General features: G+C 41.0%; 1 protein-coding gene across 3 annotated transcripts in view; it reads left to right on the top strand.

Moving 5' to 3' along the window:
• col18a1a (collagen type XVIII alpha 1 chain a) overlaps nucleotides 1-21,526 on the top strand; it is an 86,382-nt gene that overhangs the window by 39,610 nt on the left and 25,246 nt on the right. For 2 of the 3 annotated variants that reach the window (XM_071521377.1, XM_071521376.1), the window contains exons 3-6: nucleotides 11,252-11,793; nucleotides 14,770-14,853; nucleotides 15,961-16,032; nucleotides 19,732-19,758. In XM_071521377.1, coding sequence (XP_071377478.1) covers nucleotides 11,252-11,793; nucleotides 14,770-14,853; nucleotides 15,961-16,032; nucleotides 19,732-19,758 — 725 coding nt within the window. The remainder of the gene's footprint in view (nucleotides 1-11,251; nucleotides 11,794-14,769; nucleotides 14,854-15,960; nucleotides 16,033-19,731; nucleotides 19,759-21,526) is intronic. The other variant, XM_071521378.1, reaches the window with a different exon arrangement.

Raw genomic sequence — 21,526 nt, 5'->3', positions numbered from 1 at the left:
ATCAACAACTAGCCAGACACTGGCAACCAGCCAAACGTCTTTCACTGATCACACCTCAGATGCAACACAAACATCAGTAACTGATCAAGTACCTAGCCAAGCAACTAGACAGACAGCTGTAGCTAGCCACACACCAGTTGAAAACCAAACACAAGTAGTTAAACCAGCAGTGGTCCTCGAATCCCCACGCTGCTTGTTCCTAGATACTACTCTTCCTTTCTGCTCCTCCATGGGTGGGGAAAGCTTTGTTGTGCCGAATTACCTCAACCAGAGCAGTGTGGAGGAAGTCCAGGCACACTTGAGCGAGTGGGCATGGCTGTTGAGGTCACAGTGCCACCATAGTTTGGAGTGGTTTTTCTGCCTGCTCCTGGTGCCAAAGTGTGGCTCTCCGGGCCTGCTGCCGCCGTTGCCTTGCCGGAGTTTCTGCGAAGTCTTGCAGGACAGTTGCTGGATGCTCCTGGATGAGGGCCGCCTCCCTGTGGAGTGCCACACTCTGCCAGACGAGGAGGATGATGGGTATCAGTGCTTGTCAGTTAGTAACCAGAAAGGTAATCACTGGTTAGAATGAATACCAGCTTTGGAATTCATTTTGAACCAGTTTTGAAAATCCCCACTCCCCAGTTTGTCTGGTTTTGCCACCCAATACCTTGACATTTGTCCCAGTCAGCGCAAGGTGTCAGTGCTATTAACTATATGTTGGTTCCCCTGCACAGCAAGATGACCTAGAAGACAAATCAGCTTGCTTCAAGTTTGTGAGCTAAAACCTAACATGCATGGTACCAACACTACTTACAGTATTTACTGACTCAACTTGTTGCATGTTGCATTCTGTGTATCCCCTGTCCTTTGGTTGGCATGTGACTCATTACTTAGAGGTCTCTGTAACACACACACACACACACACACACACACACACACACACACAGCAGTAGATTCCATGCTCTATTACCAAATCAACCAAGCTTTATTTACTTTAAAAAAATTATAACACACACCAAGCAACCAAAATGAAATTTCATGACATCTTTCAAGATAATATAAAGTTGTACTTAAAGCCATTTTCAGCAACATATTGTAAGTTGGAAGGGGAGCATTTTGCTCTTGAAATTGTTCACATTGATCATATTAGACAAGTGTAATTAGCTTAAACAGATGCTTTGATTTTCCCCATATGTTTTCCTATTTGCTTCTCCCAGTCTTTAGAGAGGTAGCATTGAGCATTTATATGAGTTGAATTAGTTAAGAGTTTAGGCAAAACAAGCATGTAGATTTCTAGTAAATCCTATTCATTCTATCCTGCAATGCAATCTTAGCATCAACAAACTGTCATATACTGTATACATTTCTGTCCAACTGAATTAGGTGTATTTCCATCAGCTGGTTTGAAGCAAATAAATAGACTTCCTAAATGTAGAATGTAGCTACATCAGAAAACACATCCATGTGAAAAATTAGTCTTCAAGCTACATCATTATTTTTTTTTAATGTGTTTTCATTGCTATTTATCACAGAATTTCTTAATTGACAAAAAAGAAAGCAGAGAAAATGTAGCTACATTTCCTGTATGAGTATGTCTTTATTCAGTCTTCTAATTTACTTAATCATAATTTGCATAAGAATACTTGGATGGAAACCCGGCTACTGTAAACCATTTATGCATGTAATAGATACTTTGGAATGGAAAATTGCACGTTTCTTTTGACAGTGGCTTGCAGGCAGCTTGATGTGCATTTGTCTGTCTATGAATGGACAGATTAGGTAGTCATGTTACATTGAGTGCATGGGAAGTAATCATGTTTGCATCAGTGGTTTGCTGTGGGGTGGTATTTGTAATACAGCCATAGTAAGCTACTGCACTCAGGTGACAGATTTTAACTTTAAAGGGAGAAGAAATTATTCATGATTCAAAGTACTTATTTTTTGCTGATCTGAGGTGTTTAGAAGTGATGTGTTTATTCCAAGTTCTTACATTTTATTACAATTAACTAGCCGATGAACTCTGTGATCATAATGCTTGTGATTTCTCTGTCAAAAAATGCATTTAGGTACTAACACATTTAATTAATATGGTATTTACCTGTTAAATACTCTTAACAGAGAACAGTTAATTTGTTGTTTGAAAGGACAGCCTAACACAGAGCTTTTGAATAGCAGTGTTGGAACAGAGGGGCTATATAAATTCCAGTGAACTAGTGATTTAAAAAGTAGTTAAAGGATAAATGGTTAGATGAAAAGAGACAATTGCACATAAATTTAAAGATGACTTGAGGGGAACAAGTTCACATTCAAAACATTGTTGTCTTAATCCAGAGGAAATCGGTCAGTAGTGTAATGAAATAAGATGATGTTTGTTTACTAGGACCATTGCGCGCTTGAGTAGCTTCTCCAGGACTTCAGCTGGCAATTAGAATGTCTGCCACTGATGACTAAATAAAATCAGTGGTGACAATGACTTCCATAGTTGCTAGTGGAGAGTGTCCATTCATTTCAGAATATTTAATTCTATGGAAAATCTAAGTTTGTGAGTAAATCTGTCTCTGTGGCAAAATTATAGCTCAAACCATGCACTGCTGTATGGTCTAATCTCTGTCTTTCTTTCTGTGTCCTGACCTCCACTCTAAAGGCATATCACTGGGAGTTTAAGACTGTCTTTTTACAGCTCTGCTATCTCTCTGACAGCTTGCTCCATTGACAGCCTTGAGTGGACAAGATGTCTCTGGTTCTAGCACTAAGTGACAGTCCTGGGTCCAAATAAGTCTTTGTATTTGTTTTAAGCTGTTTGGTGTACCAGAAGAATGGGGTTTTCTACACCAGGACAGTTCATATTGTGTCAGGTAGTTGTAACTCACAGAAAAGTTTAGTAAAATCACTTTCAGATACTTTCCTTTATTCTCATTTTTTTCTGTCCCCTATTGTATTTTCCTATGTTGCAAACCTCAGAAAAGCAAATACATATTTTGACATTGTTTGACCCAGGTGCAAGTGAATCTTTACCTGCTCCAGAGGCATGTAAGGGAAAGCCCAAAAACATCAAGAAATATGTGCCGGCTGCTAGCCAGTGCAAATCTGACATTGCAAATAAACCCTAGGCAAATCAAAGACTCTGCTCCTGTTACCATCTTTAAACTCCCTGGGGCAGCATTCATACTGTAGCTGCTCCAAAGGCTGGTGCTCCACTGAGGCATGTCTGGTTGGTATTGCCTGTCACAAGAACCTCAAGGTGTAACAGGTCTCTGCTTTCAGTCACTGTAAATCACTCTTGGCTAGACAGAAAGCCACCTCAGTCAAAACCATCTGGTATCACTCACTCAAATACAGCCCTCTTAAGAAACTACATATGGACACTGCTAAAGATTGATGGTTGAGATGGAACACAAAGCCTGAAACGATATAGACTTGATGTAACTAATCACTCTGTTATTGGGTTGCTACCCTCTCTGTGAGGTTTCTCAGATACTTTAGATGTATATACTCTGCCCTCAAAATCCTGAGAATTCCTGATTTGCTTCATTTTGATTGCGATTTGGAAGTTGCCTATCGCCTTACTAACTTCATATGGTTCCTATTAGAGGGAACAGGCAAAACATGCAGCCTTTACGTCTCTGGAAGTGAGACATTAGTTTCAAGCTTAATGTCCATTGAACTGCAGCGGCCTGTGTTCGAGGTGGTAAATCGTTAACGGCGCTAACAGGTCGGTGGGCTTCGGTTTTCAGTCGAATGAGGTCACACTTGAATAGCCGAGATAATGTGTCACACAGCCCTGTAAAGGTCTGCCCTAAAGCCAAAAATGCTCTGTTTCCCTGTGTTTATTACCCTCGTAACTTTATCTAAGGCTATTTTAAGAGGCACACACACAAGTCCTCCAACCTTCCAAATTCACCGATCAGAACCCTTAGTATGCAGTATCTTGGAAACTATATCAGACACTTTTCACTATCTGAAGTTTTGTTGGCTTCATGTGTGGGAGGAGGGCACCCTATCTCTATCCATCCCTTTGCTCTGGGTCGTAATACCACCACACTCCTCCATCATTTTACAATGGCCTGCCATGGAAGAATCTCTCATCACACTCCCTTCATCATTTTGGGTTGGAATTTTGGGCGGATGCTCTCAAGGGGCTGCCGACATGTGGCTTACTTTAGTTTCTTGCAGGCAAGAATACAATGAAACGGTTTATACACTGCAATATGTGAATATAGCCCATAGATGTGTGTTTGTGCGAGAGCAACTGCCTGTGGGAAGATTGCAGAGATATTGGTGTGTTCATGAGTGCTTTGTAAGAAATCTTCTAGATGCTATCATTTCTACCAAGGGGGGGTACCCCAGTTGTACGACAGAGGATAGTTAGGGTACAATACCCCTTTTAATTATGTTTTTTTCCATGGTTACCAGTCTCTTCCTTTAAAGATGAGCGGTCATATATATCAGGATCTAGGGGTCAACAGCAATTTATTTAGGTTAGTTCTTCAAGGGAGAACTATGGCTTAAATGCAAAACTCCATTACCCTCTGTCAAATTAGACTGAATTAATTGAAATTAAATTCAATCTGTCCCCGTTTGGACTCCTCTGGTGGTCTAAAAGGGCAAAAGTTGTTTTCCTGTAAAAATAAAAAACACGCTACTCTTTTGGTGGTATCTGAACAAGGTCTGTATGCATTTAGTCAGCGTTTTGTGGCTTGTATTCCCTGGGGGTTCTTACTATTGAAGGTCTGACACTGATTAGCAGCACTGTGGCTCCGTTGAGTGGAGGTTGATATTGTATCTCATGACAGGAAGGCCCAAAGCTGGCATCAGTCCTCCTGCATGCAGTTTGCCAGGGAGTCATTCTGGGTTGGCTCTCAGGAGGGTTCCAATTATGGGCACAATGTTAGTCTGACTACTCTGCTGCCAGAAACTCATTGGCCCCCACTGGTTTGTGTTGGAGTGGTAAAAAAACAAGAACTGATGAGCCAGTGTTGCAAAACACAATACAGGACCACGATAGTGTCAAGCTGGGCCATGGCCAAATTGTGTCCCTCTTTAGACATTTTTAACAGTTTCTGAAAGGGAGCAGTGCTGTCTCAGTATTTTGGATGAGTCCCTCAAGGCCTGGCAAACCTATTTAGAAGCATTTCCTCAGTACATCCCTTGCATATCAGAAGTACCATTTTCTTTCTCATGTGCTTATTTTTCTAAAGGGACATATTTATGAAGTTTGTGGTATGCAGTGAGGGTTAGGTTTACATCCTGAATTCACTTCAAAAGTTCTTTGCTTGCTCTTTGTGTTGTAGAACAGCTTAAGTGCTGTAGAGATTACAGGTAGACAACTTGAACAGTATCATGTTACTTCTTCCTCAAAGAGTAGAGAGGCACAGTTTGTGGTAGAACCATCTTCCTTTTTGCAGTTTGGAAGTTACAGCTCAGGTTTCCGGGGTGAGCCTAGATGAAATCTCCTTCCTGGACAGTGATGTGATTTTTAGTTTGATGTCTTATTCAGACCATTCTACATCATCAGGGTAACTTTGTTGCCTAGAAGTTGCCTAGAAATTGCCTAGAAGTTGACAGAATACCCTTTGTAGGGAAAAGGAGGAACAATGTCGATCATATCATCTTATTGACAGTGGTAATGTCAATAAGATGTGCTATTCAAAAGGTTGTAGGTAAAGTTTAATTTGTCAGTTTAGTGACTTTAAAACAGACACTTTGCTGTGGAACCTAGTTCTGTCTATAGCGCTATAGACAAAGTTTACAAATGTATCTAGTATGGCTTTACATCAGTAGGTTTATCACGGATCAAACACTACAAAAAGGTGTAAGTTAGAAAACTAATCTCGGTGCCATATCTTTTTGGATAAAATAAAGTTAATAAGGCACTGTTTTGTGTCTAGTGCACCTGTTTATAAGCACATATGTCTTATCAGTGCTTAAATACAGTCCCAAGCTCACCGGAAGGTGAAGTGTATTTGTCATAGGAGGAATGAATGAATTTAATCATTTTAATGGCATTAAGTGTAAGTGTAGTGTAGTGAAAAGTAAGTTAACATTTGTATTATCAGCTTTGGGTGTTACCTATCTATTCATATATTGTTTCAAGTTATGTGTAAAATGCTGTTGTACTAAAATCATACATACTACATCTGTCAGTATGGCAGACACATTTGTCCAAATCTCCTTTGATAAATCATGCTGTAAAGATTGTATAGTATTTTGCCAGCAAAAATAAATTCTACCAAGTACATAAAGTTGACATTATAAGCATCACAAATGACTCCTCTTGACCCAATAAGCAGATAGAGACAGATCTGGAGGCCGCAGAGACTAGTTTTTTTCTATGTTAATACAGACAGGACCAAACAAGCCAACAGCAGTCACAAATCATCTTGTGACCAAATTTAACTTTAGGCAAGACATATGTTGCAAAGGCATTAGGATTGTAGACATTTTTACAATCATGGGTTAGTAATTTCCGTGTGTCCAGAAGTGAACTTTGGCACTCAAAAGAACAGGCCCAGACCACTGACCAGCTTTTTGCAATGTGAGAGCAGGGATCATTGCCCTTGTCAGCAGGCCCCAAGGGATGTTTTGAATGGTGACGGAGCGTAGTCGGTGGAACCACAAAGTTTTCCTGGGCTGTCCAGATGTTCAGATGTTTCCCATGGAGAGTCCTGGATGCTATACTGCCCAAAGACAAGGGGGATCCTATAAACTAATCCTCCAACTCTCACTTCCCCATTTCTTTCCCCCACTTATATTCAGAAAGTTGGGGCCTCCCCCGCGTTGGAGCCTCAAAGTAAGCTATAATCATAAAACATGGTCTTGTATATACATCTTTATCAACAGGGGGACACAAAGTCTGGTGCACTGTCTTGGAATGTTTAAGTTACATGGGAAAAGGAAAGGCGCTGCATTTGAGTTCCTGGTCAGTAAATGGTCTTCTTGACAAGACAAACTAGGACCATAAACCCAGTGCCACTCCATTCACCAGCAGTCCTTTTCTCTGCCCGATTGGCCTTGAAATCTGTTTAAGCTGTCATTGGTTAACAAAGGCTATTTGGAAAAGCTGAATTGAGATTGCTCTTAAAATGCTAATGGTGAACCCTCCGTACACCCAACTATTTTTGATAAATGAGAATGAATGACTGGCTGGCCATTCAGTGACAATGCCAGCATATCCAACAAACATCAGCAAAAGCATTCCTTTGCAGGCCTAAAGCGGGTCAAACTTTTTCAGCTGCTTTGTACATCCAGTAATGAAATTGTCTTCCTTTCAGTTCCAAGCTTTTTTTTAAATTTATTTACTGACCTCTATTTTAGATCAGAATTTAATTTTCAGGTCAAGCACAAGAGGAAGAAATTGGAAACCTTTCTTGCCTACTTTAAAGTTGGCATATTATTACAGATATCAGATGTTCAGATTAATCTCTGTGTTGGTTGTATATCAATACAAGTGTATAACTTAGTACAGAGGCTAGTTACTTGCACCATGGTCAAGTGAAAAAAAGATTCATCAGCAAAATGTGTTCACACCATTTATTTTAACCTGCTTGTCATACCAGATTAATGGGGTTAACTACATTAGACAATACAATGAGGATCAGAAATTTTAGACAGTTTGCAAGTCAATTTGCTATACTTTTCTGTGATGTAATCTGGCACTACCATATCAGCACAGTCTCAGTAGGCCGAAATAAAACCTATTTGCAAATACTGTTTCTAGGTCTGGTTTATATTGATGTTTTCATTTTCTGTGGTCAGGCCTTTTGGTAAATTCTGAACACAGACCAAAGAGTGCACATCTGTTCGGCATAAGTAATAGGTGAGCTGTTTCACTAATGAGGGGTTTCTTTTGGAATGCTGGAAACACACACACACACACACACACACACACACAGGTTGACTCCTCTTCATGATGGGGCGAGGGGGAATGGGAAATGTGCCGTAGGGTTGGCGAATACATCAGAGAATCAGATGACCGAATCACAGGGGCATGAGATGGTGATATTATGGAGGTGGGGAGAGGAGAGTGAGGCCGAGCTTTCCCTTCGATTCGAGCTTTGGAGGAATGCTATAATCCGAAAGACAACCGGCCTCTGTTTGGAAGATGCATCCCACATTCCAGCTTATTACTGACCTTCAAGTTTATTAATCAACATGCAAATCAAATATCTTTCGCAGGCAGCTGTCAACTTGTGAAAATCAAATGACTTACAGTATTTCTGAGAACTGAAGAGTCCAATGTTAAGTACAAACATTGCCATTCAGAGCAAAATGTGAGATCATTACATTTCATCGCAGAGAGAGGCATTTGGCATCCGCTCCATTATGGAATATTTCTACATCATAGATACCTCACGTGTCAGCTGCGGCACTGAAAGCATGAGACTTTACTCAACATATTAGTGGTCTGGTGTAGATGATACACAAGGGAGAGAGCCAGGGCATGGTTGCTTGTGCGGACTTGTGAACACAGGCCCACTGAAGAGCCCCTCAGGGTCTCTCATTCTCAACTTTATCAGGGTAAACATCTGGTGAGCCTGGTGCAAATGGCAATTTATTGTTCACTGACATCCATGTAACCGTCAAGGACCCACTGTCTCCCTACCTCCATGGGTCACACGCTATACCCAAGACATCACTGATTCCATTTTGACGAAATTAAAATTGTGTATCCCACCACTGCGTTCCAGCATTTTCAAAATTACATGGATTGGCACAAGTAGGACAGTATAATTGCAGGTCTATGTTAAACTTTTTAATACCTGGTCATATCTCCCACACCACAAATTCAAATGACATGAGATTTGGTGCAGATATCCAGCAACACTTGGTCTTTAAATTTGCCTTTAGGACCACCAAAACATGCCATATTGGATTTTGAGATTCTTGAAAAACAAGAAAAAAAATTCCCCTAAGACTTTTTTAAGGTTTCCCCTAAGGAGTGACTACATAATTTTTACAGTCAACCAATATGGGGAACACAAATGCCCCATCAATGCTTGGTATATATTTTCTTGTATTGTTAAATAAGTGCATTTCAAAAGTTGCAGTCCACTGAGTGATGACTCCTCTTCAGTAATGTCAACTCCACACAATAGACAACTACTAGGTGACATATTTGGTATTCGTTGGCCCAGAAGGGGACTGCATCATTTGTGGAGGAAAGCATTTCCTCCACAATTGCTGCTGCCTTGTTTCTATTTGAGTTTGAGTTTGATTCGAGTTCTCTGGGAGCACACGGCATATTCAAACTTCATGATTCTATAGTGGGCAACCAAGAGGCCACACAGACCTTGGGTTCAGCTGAATACCTTGTGTTTTAGCTTTCAACAAAACCACCTGCCGACCCACTGATCTCCAGCACTCAAAGTGCAGTGGGGCTTTGGCTTTGAACCAAGCTATACAGCTGACATGTTAGTCATCAGGTGGGAACCCAAAGCGTTTCTTCAAAGGACCTGAAACTATGTCAAGTATTGTACCAAAACAATGATTTTGTGATTTTTGTTGTATTTTTAACGTGATCATCAAACATATTCTTGTTGACCAAAGTAGGAACGTTTACTCCAAGTTTCAAGCTAGTGTGATAATGCCCCAAGTACAGTAGATGTCCCCACTATGAATCTAGAAAACAAGGCTGTTTTGAGGTGAATAGTACACATTGCTCTTTGTGTTCCTTGTATTTCCAAAATGTCTCCAATTATTATGCGCTGACCCTCACCCAGGGTGACGGAAGAATGAGCAAAGATATTCAGGGGACCCAGCTGTTGGTCCTTATGTGCCCTGGAGCAATGGCATTTAGCAGATGTCACAGAAGTGGACTTTCGCTTTTCTTTTTTTAGGGTAACTAACTCGGGAATGTCATCTGTACATATGACTTTATCCTATTCTTCATGCAGTAGTTTGACCTATAAATAAGATGCTTTGAGTTGATGAGCAAAATATTTAGTTATTTGAAATAATGAGTTATATCAAGGAGATTAATTGCCTCAATATACTGTATATAAAAGCTCTCTTGGTGCAACTGTTGGTACAACTCTCTACCTAGGGTTTTGCGTTGAAACATTTTGTCATTGATTCACTCTCATCTGCATTCGCTTCTTCAGAGTTTATGCTTAATAAATAAATTAGAGGCAGTGACAAAGATTCAGTGGCTACAGATTTGCCTGTTTTCATCTTGTTCTCAGCTCTTGTGACACATCTGCTGTAGACCCTTCTTTCATTAAATTTAGTTATGAGACTTGAATCGTATTTAGCTTTGCAGTTTTCCCCACAGATTTAGCTCGTATTTCAGCTTAAAGTTGTTTTGACACAGATACTTAGTTAAACGTATCACAAAGAATAGCCTGTTGACTCTGGGAACCATAGAAACAGTTAGTCTCTGGCTGTCATTTTGCTTCATTTGCTCTGACTTGCATCTCCATCAACTGCATCAATCGACTGTCAAGCCATATCTTTATAGATCTCACAGACTTGGTCCTTTGATCTCAAGAAAAATGCACAGAGTCATTGGTGAAACACACAGAAATATCAGAGAGCTCCCATCATTCAAAGTCTGCCTTGGAATTCCCCTTTTCTCAAGTAAGGATTCATCGCTTTAGATGGGGGTGGATGTGCTATAAGGGAGATCTGGTCTCTGGACTACAAGCCTTACAATGTCTGCTAAAGTGATCTTCTTTTGTTAGTCCCAGGAGATGACCTCTTCTTTGCCTTTTTTGGGGATGTCAAAATTTATGGTAGATTTAACAACCCATTCCAGTTTTTAGTCCAGGACATATAAAGGGGGCTTGTTTGTATTTGGTCCCTTGAGCAGAGACCCTTTGCTAACTTCTCAAGAACGCTTGCATTTTGCTCAAGCAGCGTTTTGTAACTTTCCATATTTACATTCTATGAAAATTGTGTAAATGCTCTCTACTTTGATGTCATATTTGGATTTCATTGACAGGTGCAGTGCGAAGTATTTCTGGGTTTATGCATCAGGATGTTTACATGATTTTAAAATGGTAGAAATCACTGACCAATTATGCTATTGGTTTAATTGGGACACTTTTGCAATAATTATGTCTTCCTCTCCCTTCCATACTAGTCCCCACAAAGTGATGACAGTTGTTCTTGCATCCATCAGACACAAATTCATACCAAGTCACCCACCAACAGACTAATAGACCCTGGTCTAACATCTTACAATGACATGCAGCCCTCCCTTCAAACCCGCACTTCCTTCTAACCGCACTTCCTGTGTCTCGTGACCTCACATCCTGTCTCTGTTCCTCCCTAGATGAGAACGGAGTCTCCCTCCTGCAGCTGATCGGGGATCCTCCTCCAGACGAGATCACCCAAATCTTCGGGCCCGATAACAGCCCCGGCTATGTCTTCGGCCCTGATGCCAACACGGGCCAGCTGGCGCGCGCCCACCTGCCCAGCCCCTTCTACCGAGACTTCTCGCTCATCTTCAACCTGCAGCCCACCTCCGACAGGGGCGGCGTCATCTTCTCTGTTACAGACGCCTCGCAGCAGATCATGTACGTGGGTGTGAAACTGTCAGCCGTGCAGGGCGGCAAGCAGAACGTCATCCTCTACTACACAGAGCCCGACTCACAGGAGTCATATGAGGCGGCCAGGTTCCCTGTGCCCTCGCTGAGGGATACCTGGACTCGTTTCTCCATCGCCGTGCAGGATGACAAGGTGACCTTCTACCTCAACTGTGACATGGACCCTAAGGTGATGCGCTTCGAGAGGTCACCGGATGAGATGGAGCTGGAGGCTGGAGCTGGGGTCTTTGTCGGCCAAGCTGGAGGGGCTGATCCTAATAAGTTCCTGGTATGTGCACAGAGTTTAAGTTGACTGTTTGGGGTAAACAATTTTCAGGAGATGAATTCATTTCTGGAGCAACGGGTACCGAATATATTTACCTCAAAAACCTTCATAGTAGATGAAGAAGTGCCTGCATGGTGTGAGCTTTTGCACTGACTAGGTCAGAGTAATTCCTCTGTTCCTCTGTTGCAAGAGTACTTCTGTTTCTTGAAAATTCACTTGGAACCGGCATGAACCGAGAAGAGACAGGGCTCCTGCTGTGTGAAGTCGGGGAAAAGTGCAGTTTAGTGTTATGCTAGTCCACAGTCAAGCATGTGAAACAGAATCTCTCAAGCCTGAATAACTCTCGTATGATTTGATTGCTCAAATTGGCCTGCTCTAAATCATAACATAAATGTCTACACCGCCACACCATCTTCTTGAGAGCAGACTGCAAATAATTGGTAGGCTTCACAGCTGGGGTGCAATTAACTCCTGCTGGTTTGACTGCTGTAAAGCCCAGTAGCTGACCTCAACAACCTTTGACCTTAGCTGTGAGCAGTAAACACGGGTAGACAGGTGCACTACGACCCTGTGTGGCTTGGCTTTTTGGCTTTACGCTCATTGGAAATATTAGCTAAAGCTTGGGTGGACGGTCAAACCTGAGTCAGATTAGAAAAGGTTATAGTTCACCCATGACTACCTGTGTGAAGAAAACAACGACATAACTAACAATATTGAAAGACAAAAGCATGTACAGTAGGAACACTGTAGTTATTTTGTGCAAATCAAAGAAAAAAAAGCAAGAATCAAAACCATATATGACATGCTCTGATAGCTTTTAAGTGTTTTAAGTGTTGAGTGAAAGATTGCATTTGATAACAATAATATATGGCACACTCTTTATTGCTTGTGATTAACATACTTGTGAGCTGATTCACCTAAACCCAGACTATTATTGACTGATTGTTTTACGTTGTGGTAATTCACTTAAAATCAGAAAAAGCTTTTTAGGACCCTTAAGCAATATTTTGACAAGTAAAAGCCTAGACTTTATAGAGAGTCTAGAGATAATTACTTTGTTTGAAAATGCAATCCTGGTCCCTTGGGGTGAAGAGTTATCTTTGACTCATGTAAATCTATTGTGTGGAAAATGCTAGATTTAAGAGACAAACACAGACTTTGTTTTTACTTTCTGAGATGGATGTGTGAAAGCTCTTTGATCACTTTTAAGAAATCACTGGTTTATATGGGTATTCACTGGTCATATTTTCACTAGAAATACTCAGCTGCCAACACACGCCTATTTCCTGTGTGTCTTTCTCATTTTTGAGTTAAATTGAGTATTATTGTGATCTCTTTTCTAAAGATATGAATTGTTTTTACTATTCACTGTTGCCAAATGTGGAATTGTGTTTAAATGCAGTTAGTCTCAAATTACTGTCAGTCCTCCCTGTTCTCTTAAGACCAACAGAGCCATAGAGTCATAAGTAGGTTCTGGCAAACGTTACAGGAGATCCAAAACAAAAAAAACAAAAAAAATGGACCTAACTTTGATCAATTGCTCTAAGTATATTTTGATAATGATAATAACATCACACAAATACATAAATAACACTGCTAAATAGATCTCCTCAAGAGCTTTTACTTGATATATAGATCTCATTTTCGTTACGCCATTCTGGCTCCAAACCCTCGACATGAAGTTGTAAGTGCTTGCCCAACTGAAACTGTCATCTCTCTTTTCCCCTCTCAGCTGTAACTTTTGCGTCAATCTTTTTTTGGCTGATTTTCAGGACAGCTGAGACAAATAATGCATGTTTTGTTGTAAAGCACTTTGTAACCCTGTTTTGAGAATAGTTACACAGTTCAAGTTTTTTATTACATAAGCCCATCTAAGGCATTTCCTTGTGCTCTGATGTTTTGTCGCAACAATGTAGATTATCAATTGCCTATAAAAAAAAAATACAGGGAGCTTAACCTCGACTCTTCTCTCAGGACTTAGCTTGGATGCCATGCGCAATTGTTTGACCCTTGCGTGTCCCCAAGCTAGAAAGGTCTTGTGAATTTCATCTTCCTAATCAAATCAAGACCCAGCAAGCTACTTTTGCATCTAAATATTTATGTTATGTATTTATAAACCACACATTCCATTCTGCAATTGAATTTGTTTAGGGGACGTCTTTTTTTTTTCCGTCTCCAGCACTATCACTGAGCAAAAATATGTTGCTATGGTAGTTTAGTCTTTATCGTGAATCGACGCAAGATATAATGCGAGAATATGGACATCTAAATCAAACTATTAGATACAGACCATAACACACTGTCCTGACATCATACAGGTTTCTAAAAAAAACCTATGTAGGTACGTCACTAAAAACATTAAAAGCCTGTGTAGCAGAAAGGTTTAAAGGTCTTCGGGCCTTAACTATTTATTCTCAAAGTCCTTTTAAAAATCCATTACTCAGGACATAAATATGGCCTATGGAGTCAACTACAAAGAGTTCATCAGCTGAGGAAGTTTGAACAAGCACCTCCTCAGACCAAGCTAATGGCCCTCTGATTGGCTTACAGATATAGCGTTAATGCATATCACTGAGTGAGTCTCCTGTGTGGGAACTTGTATCAGACCCTGTGTGTGGGAAGAGACAGTGGCACTTCACAGGCGGAGGCTCAAACTGGGGGACATCAATAGTCCCTCTGATTTTGTTAGAACGGGGGGGATTTCCCAGAGAAATATTCCCAGATCGTAGCAGCAAACCAGAAGAAAGACAGTTCAGAGAGATTAGAATCTGTTTTTCTGTGTTTGGAGCAAGCAATTTATTGTGTGTGTGTGAGAGAGAGAGAGAAAGAGAGAGGGAGAGAGAGAGGGAGAGAACGCAACAGCTGTGCTGACATGATACCCCACATACCCTCAAACATCAAAAGATCATGTATGTCCTAATTTCACAACTGTGTTTTGTGTGTGTGTGTGTGTGTGTGTGTGTGTTTGTGTGATTACAGGGAGTGATCGGCGAGCTGAGGGTGGTGGGAGACCCTCGCGCTGCTGAGAGGCACTGTGAAGAGGATGAAGACGACTCGGATGTGGTGAGTGTCAACTTTGACCGTGACCAAGGTTTGGAAGTAATGGGACGACGATGTGATTGGATTACCATAATCTGATTGGGGGAGGGGGGTTAAATTTTATCTGTTCCAATTGCTGTAAGAAACACAGTATGGTTTGCAGATACTTTTAAAAATAGGTGAAACTATTTTTGGATTATGTAGAAAATACTTGAAGGTTAAAAAGGTATTAAGATGAATTAATGGTTAGTTTTTGGATCTGATAATCTCCCTGTTGAACTACATATTCTGTAATTAAGCAAAGAAACCTGAAAGTAAAGCCCATTAGACTGAGTTTTTGGGTTTCATTCCAGCAGATTACATCATGGTTACTGAACGTTAATCTGTAACGGATAACAGTCTGAGAGCAGCCTCCTCACCCCCGACCCTGACCACCCATACACAAACACAGGTGCCTAACTGCAGCGCGCCAGCAGCTAACTGTTGTTTTGTGTATATCCAACTCAACAAAACATTGCCCCAGCAGCTGTTCGGCTCGCTCACGAGCAGAACACCAAAAGCCTGTCGTTACCCACAGAAAAAGGTTAGATTTTACTACTTGTTATCATCAGATCTTTAGATGTTGTTTGGATTAAATGGGAAAAACAAACCCGGGGTGGAAATGACAGGTTCAGATTTCGGGATGTGCCTTTCATCTCAAATGATTTCCTCAGGCACAGCTGTTTTCCCCAGGATTTGTTGGAATATGTTCTCAGTTGACAAATCACATGTTCCTTCTACTTCTACAGCACCATATATAGAACAAATTGAAGATATTGAATTACCGAGCAGTTCCCAGCCTAATCAGAAGTTATCATATTCATGTTGCAGAATCAGACTCACTTTTATTTACAGGTCAGGTACAATAAATGTCCAAGAATTTGACTTGATGACATTAGCGCAGAGACGTATTACCAATTTAGCGAGTTCACGAACTGACGCACACAGTACAAGGACAACAGCACCTCACACATGTAAAGGGACATTGCACGACATTTAAGAGTAATAATTCTAGTTGCATGGAATTAAAATGGCACCGTGGCAAGCAGAGGATTTTTAAATGAAATGAAATGTATGCTTCTGTCTTCTCAGGCTTCAGGGGAAGGAAGTGGCTACCCGGAAACCAGACCCCTAAAACCGTCACCTGAGAAAGTCAAATGGACGGTATGTAACAGTCTCTCTGTTCATCATTAGAAATTCTGTTGCTTCACATTACAAAGTTTCTATAAGATTTACCTGTTGGTTTTTTTGGCAAAATAATTTGAGAGAAAAACATCTTTAGGATGGGTCCTTGTTTTTGTCACCAGCACTTTTTTAGACTACTTGTTTAATTGGTGATATTCCAGGTGACATGGGAAATGTTGCTCTGGATCATTTGCTAAATGCCTTAGATATAAATTGTAAATCAAGAAAGCACACGAGAGGGAGAAGAATGCACTGGAACTGTTTCCCTAGAGAGGAATCAAACAGCTGGTCAGGACAGACACGTAGGATTGGCCAAGAAAGATTATTAGTAGCAGACTGTGCCTTGGCCTGAGAAGTGACTCTTCCTAGTATTGAAGTGTTGAAGACCTCAGTGCTAGGAGACATACCATGACGTCTCAAGTTACTCTGTGTCCAAGCACTCATCCCTCGAGTGAGATTAAAAACTGCTGATTTGATGTCTGGAAATTGAGCTGCATATGTCTATATGACAGAGGACAAAGACATTTTACATTAAGAGTTGCCTCTTGCCAAGAATAGCCTCTTGTCAGATTGGAAAGGAAATGACCTTGGTGAGGATTGCATACTGGATGGCACTGTAACTGATGCATGTATGCATTGATACGGTGTGTTTTATCTGTTCACATTCAGCACACTCATACACAGGGTGGAAAGAGTACCAGTATATCCTTCTCAAGTAGTGGTACTGTTACTTTGCTGATTTTTTTCTTTAAGTGATGTTGAACTTTGATAGTACATAGGGTTGTGTAGCTTCCTGGCCATGATATAACCCCAAAATCTGGTGCTTCGGGGCTTCGGTAGAGGCGATTACAGAATTGCATTTTCTTCTCCATTCACTGCCATTGTATAGCGAAACAACAGTCTCAAAATCACACTTCTAGCACATAAACAAACGAGAACAAAGCATTTCTGACAATTTATAAAAAAAACAAGTCATGTTGATAAATTGTAGTTAAGTGAATCGCTTTCTTTAAACCTTTCAGTTTGAACAAGTATAACACCGAAATCCGGTGGGAGGAAACATACCGATGGAACAAAGAAAATAGTATGTTTATCAATGATTGTAAATAGGTGAAAAATGGAGGGAGACAGGACTTTGAGGAAGCAGATTCTGCCAATATATAAAAAAAAATGGTATTAGTACTAGTATTAGTAGTAAAGTATTAGTAAAATGACTAGTGTAAGACGTACAAGAGTTTGGGGATGTGTTAGTGGTAGTTTCTGTTCAGACCATCCGTTTTCCAAGTTGTGAGTTTAGAAACACAATCAGCAGTTCACAGCCACTGTTGCCAAGAGTCAGGGACCTCCAATATGGCTGCCAGAGGGTGAATTATGTCACCTGAATGCCTTCTATTCCCTCTGGATCCACCCATTTGAAAAATGCACGCATTTATGGCGCTCTGAAGTGCTTTGTTTAGATAAAGGTATCCACCAAGTGACACATTATCTCTGAGGCAGGAGATGCCGGGGATCTACCTGATGTCAGGATTCACTGTAGGCTTATCACCTGGATGAACGTCTAAACCAACAGACTTGTCTCTAGCTGGCTGACAGGCTGCAGCCTCTTGTATCTCTCACTCACAGTGCATGTGCACACACACACACACACACACACACAGCCACACATTCACTCTTTGTTCAGCCACACTCACATTCTTAGGTTATCTTTCTCAGTGTATCTTTTCACAGTCACTCATGGCCATTCTAGTCACTCTCTTTCTCTCTCCATCTCTGTCCTTCTGTCTTTCAGTTATTTCCTCCATTTCCTTCCTCCTCTATGGTTTTGTCTCTCTCTTTATCTACCTTTGCCTTCCTTTCTTTCTTTCTGTCTTTCTTTTTCCCCTCTCTGTCTGCTCTCTGTCTCTTTCACACTCACACACAATCACTCTCTTATGCAGACACCCACTCACTTCCTCCGCCCTCTAAGATAGCAGTGCAGAGTGAAATGTAGCACAGCCTCCAACCTGTACCACTGCTGTCCATGCATTCACTCCCACTCACAATTATAGTGGAGAGTTGGGGAAAACCAGATGTCAATTGGACTCGATTCAATCCAAGCCAGAGGCCCCCCTGCCCCGAGGCTCTGTTTTGTTATTTTGACTGGTTTCTCAATCAGCTTTATAACATAAGCATGTACAGGAATTGGCGGGGGTGGAAAGAAAGTTAGATGGGGAGAACAGACAGATGGGGCAGGTAGGTCCATGGTACCTTAAACAGGAGGTTTCATCTTTGCCCTGCCGCATGATTACCGCACTACTGTCTGCACTTTGATGCCCTGCCACTTTTATGACGAGGGGCTTTCCGTCTGTCCGACAAGCATTTATTAGCATCCTATGTAATGTGCTGTAAAAGGCAACAGCTGGTATCAAACACCTTGTCTATGTTTTTCCACCCAATGTGTACTGTACGCACGGGGAGTTTGAACCTACACTCTGTACGATTCTCCAGCCTCTGCAATTGGGGCAAGTCTGGGCAGAAACAAGTTAGAGAGAGAGAGAGTTGTACAAGGGAAACTTTCCACTGTGTCATCCTGGAATTGATGGTGATAGATGGAAGAGCTAGTCAGCCTTAACAGCGCTGTCACTGCTGGAATCCACAGTCCCCTGCATGGTGCAGCCAGTAGGATTCTAACGTGATGAGATGCATGTTATTGTGCCAGGTTTGGACAATTCCTTGTAATAAGCAGTCGTTTCTGATTGTCCATTTGGAAGCCACACAGTACATTAAATCATATTTCCCCTCATTAAAGAAAAAAAGACACCAATTGCAGCGCATTAGTCAATGAAATAAAGGCTTTTTAACTTTTTTAATGAGTAGAAATTCCTCTAGTTTTTTTCTGCTATGCACAGACATCCAAACCTTCAATGATCACAATTATGCCAAGGCAGTGTTTCCCCTCTGAGATGATTTGTACATATTTTCTCCCATTAGTGATGTGATCTGGTTAAAGGCTAGTGCTCAGATGTGCAAAGTTCTTTACTTACTAATGATTAAATGAGATATTAAGGATAAAAATAAACCCACATGGCAATAGTTGAGTCAAAATAACATAATTTAATAGAATGCATTTTTATTTATCTTCATTAGAGCATGGGGAAATGCCCTTGTAGCTAACAGCCATTAGGACACAAGGTTCTGTTTGCAGGGAAGTGTAATGTTTCCATACAAACATGACTTATTAATCCATTACATTTCAGAAACAAATAAGCCATAAATCTTGACTTGGTTTAGTTTGCAGCAAATGAGCCTGTTCTCCTCACTGCACAAGATTATTGCTGTAATATCTGATGGCTCATAGAATTGCAAAAGTTTTACTCTTGTGTGTATGCATGACTGACAAACATCAATCATCAATTCCAAAAAGAAACCTCTCTTTTACTTTTTTCAGTGCAGTGTAAATACTTACAAGCAGAATAGCCAGCTGATTAGCCAAGTGACATTTTTGATGGTTTTTGCATTCAGTATTTATCCAACGCTCAAGTCTGGGGTGGATGGAAGGTAATTTTTAGTTTGAGTGGTATTTTCTTTTTTACAAAATGTATCACCTCTTTATTCCAAATCTGGATCCTCTCTACGATGCCAGACTAACAAGAGTATAATAATATTATAATCAACCAGGCTGCTTTTCTCTATTCGCAGGCTGACGCCAGAAAAGAGCGAATTCCAGTAAGTTTCTTCTGTAATATTTCACAAGGCATGCACTGCAAAACACATGCTGCATTGCTGCAGACATGGACTACGCTCATTGCAGAGGGAGCTGCATACCTGATCTTAGATTCAGGGGGTTGTGTGGTTCAAATCCATCAGCACTTTGTTCTAAAGACTGGAGCCTCCCTCCCATCATTCCCGGCTATGATGGATAGATGAAGGGGTGCACAAGCAGGGCATTCTCCATCACATTGATACATATATCAACTTAGAACCAATAATCATCTGGCCAAATTCTTAGCATAGCCAGTGCCACGCAACACAGTGGGGAGAATGGTTTCCCAGAGAGGAAACCAGTTAATTATCAACGTCGGCTGCACTTTGCCCTTTTTGCTTTGCCCCCCTCCCATGTTCCCCATTCCCACTCCTTTCTTGAATTCCACAGGTGACTATTTGAGGTGTGTCACTTGTGAAGAATGAGCTAAAAAAGGGAGATATTTGTGTTATCTCCTCCCCCTCCCGCTCTTTACCCAAAGGCGGTTGGGAGAGCAGAAGTGACCCTTTCCTCCTCCTCCTCTTCCTCCTCCTCCTGCATGTGCTCCTGTTCCTTTTCTTAGTCCCAGTGTGTTTGTTAGTGATGGAAGATCTTTGTTAGACAGGAGGCTGGCCTGTCTTCCCTTTGTGGACACATGCACAATTAAGTAAACGCACGTAAATATGCAAACACTTGTTTGGTATTCAAGATGTGCACACACAGTCATGACTAGGGTACACACAGGTGTGCACACTCGCCTTCTAATCCGCACATTTAAGGGGAACTGAAGTGATTTCTTTGTGCATGGGGTTTCATATAGACACTGGAGGTATGTAGCAGACTGATGTGATGGACAAAAATGAGAAGAGATTTGAAATATTTCAAACTATTTTAACGCACAGTAGATCATTTGAATCATGGAAGCAGTCATGAATAATGCAGTACAAAGGCATAATGATAGAGAGGCACTTTCACTCATTGAGCAATGTATCATCCTCTGAGAAAACTGCTGAGGGTGGGGCACACACATACACACACATCCTGCCCTAAGCTTGACACCTGTTATTTGATCACAGGGCTTTACTAGTTCAACAATGCATGTTCAATTTAAAAGGGGGGATGGGTGGTGGTGGGGGTAGAGTGAACACACACACACACACACACACACACAGACTTCTACCAGTGGAGGTTATGAAAAATATAAATATAAAGCGCAGAATTTTAAAAAAGATTTTCTTTATCATTTGTATTGCAAAATGGATGCAATTATTGCATCCTAAATGCAATAATTGCATCCATATATAATAATTTTACAACAGTGTAATGACATCCTGCAACAGCAGTGTAGATGAGTGTGATAGAGGGGGAGGGAGGGGGGGTGTTGCGAGAGAGAGGGGTGAATGTGTTTTTGGTCCTGGTTTTATTTTCCAAGAGCCTTAATAAGGCACTTAATAAAAAGAGGTTTGTAATAGGGGCCAGACATGAGATGTCTGACAGCGATTAACATGTATGATTACCAAGAACAATTACAATAAGCCAAAAAAACCACAACAAAAAGAAACTGCTCCCAAAACTATTGGGAGCTTCGGTATATTTTTGGTTTGTAATGCACGTGTTTAATGAAGAGTTGGAGAGTCAAGTCAAAGTGGTCTCTAGAGCCGGGAGACTGACTTGTTAGTGGTAGGAGAGCTTTGGCTGCACAAAAATGCATAAACATTAGCACAGTTTAATGGTAGCATAATGGTAACACAG

Source organism: Centroberyx affinis, unplaced genomic scaffold (genome assembly GCF_046629955.1).
Source record: "Centroberyx affinis isolate AG114_WGS23_722 - 3 ecotype Tasmania unplaced genomic scaffold, CSIRO-AGI_Caff_v1 ptg000886l_1, whole genome shotgun sequence".
Classification (NCBI taxonomy): Eukaryota; Metazoa; Chordata; class Actinopteri; order Beryciformes; family Berycidae; genus Centroberyx; species Centroberyx affinis.
Note: the sequence above shows the minus strand (reverse complement) of the source record. Positions and strands in the feature narration are given on the sequence as shown.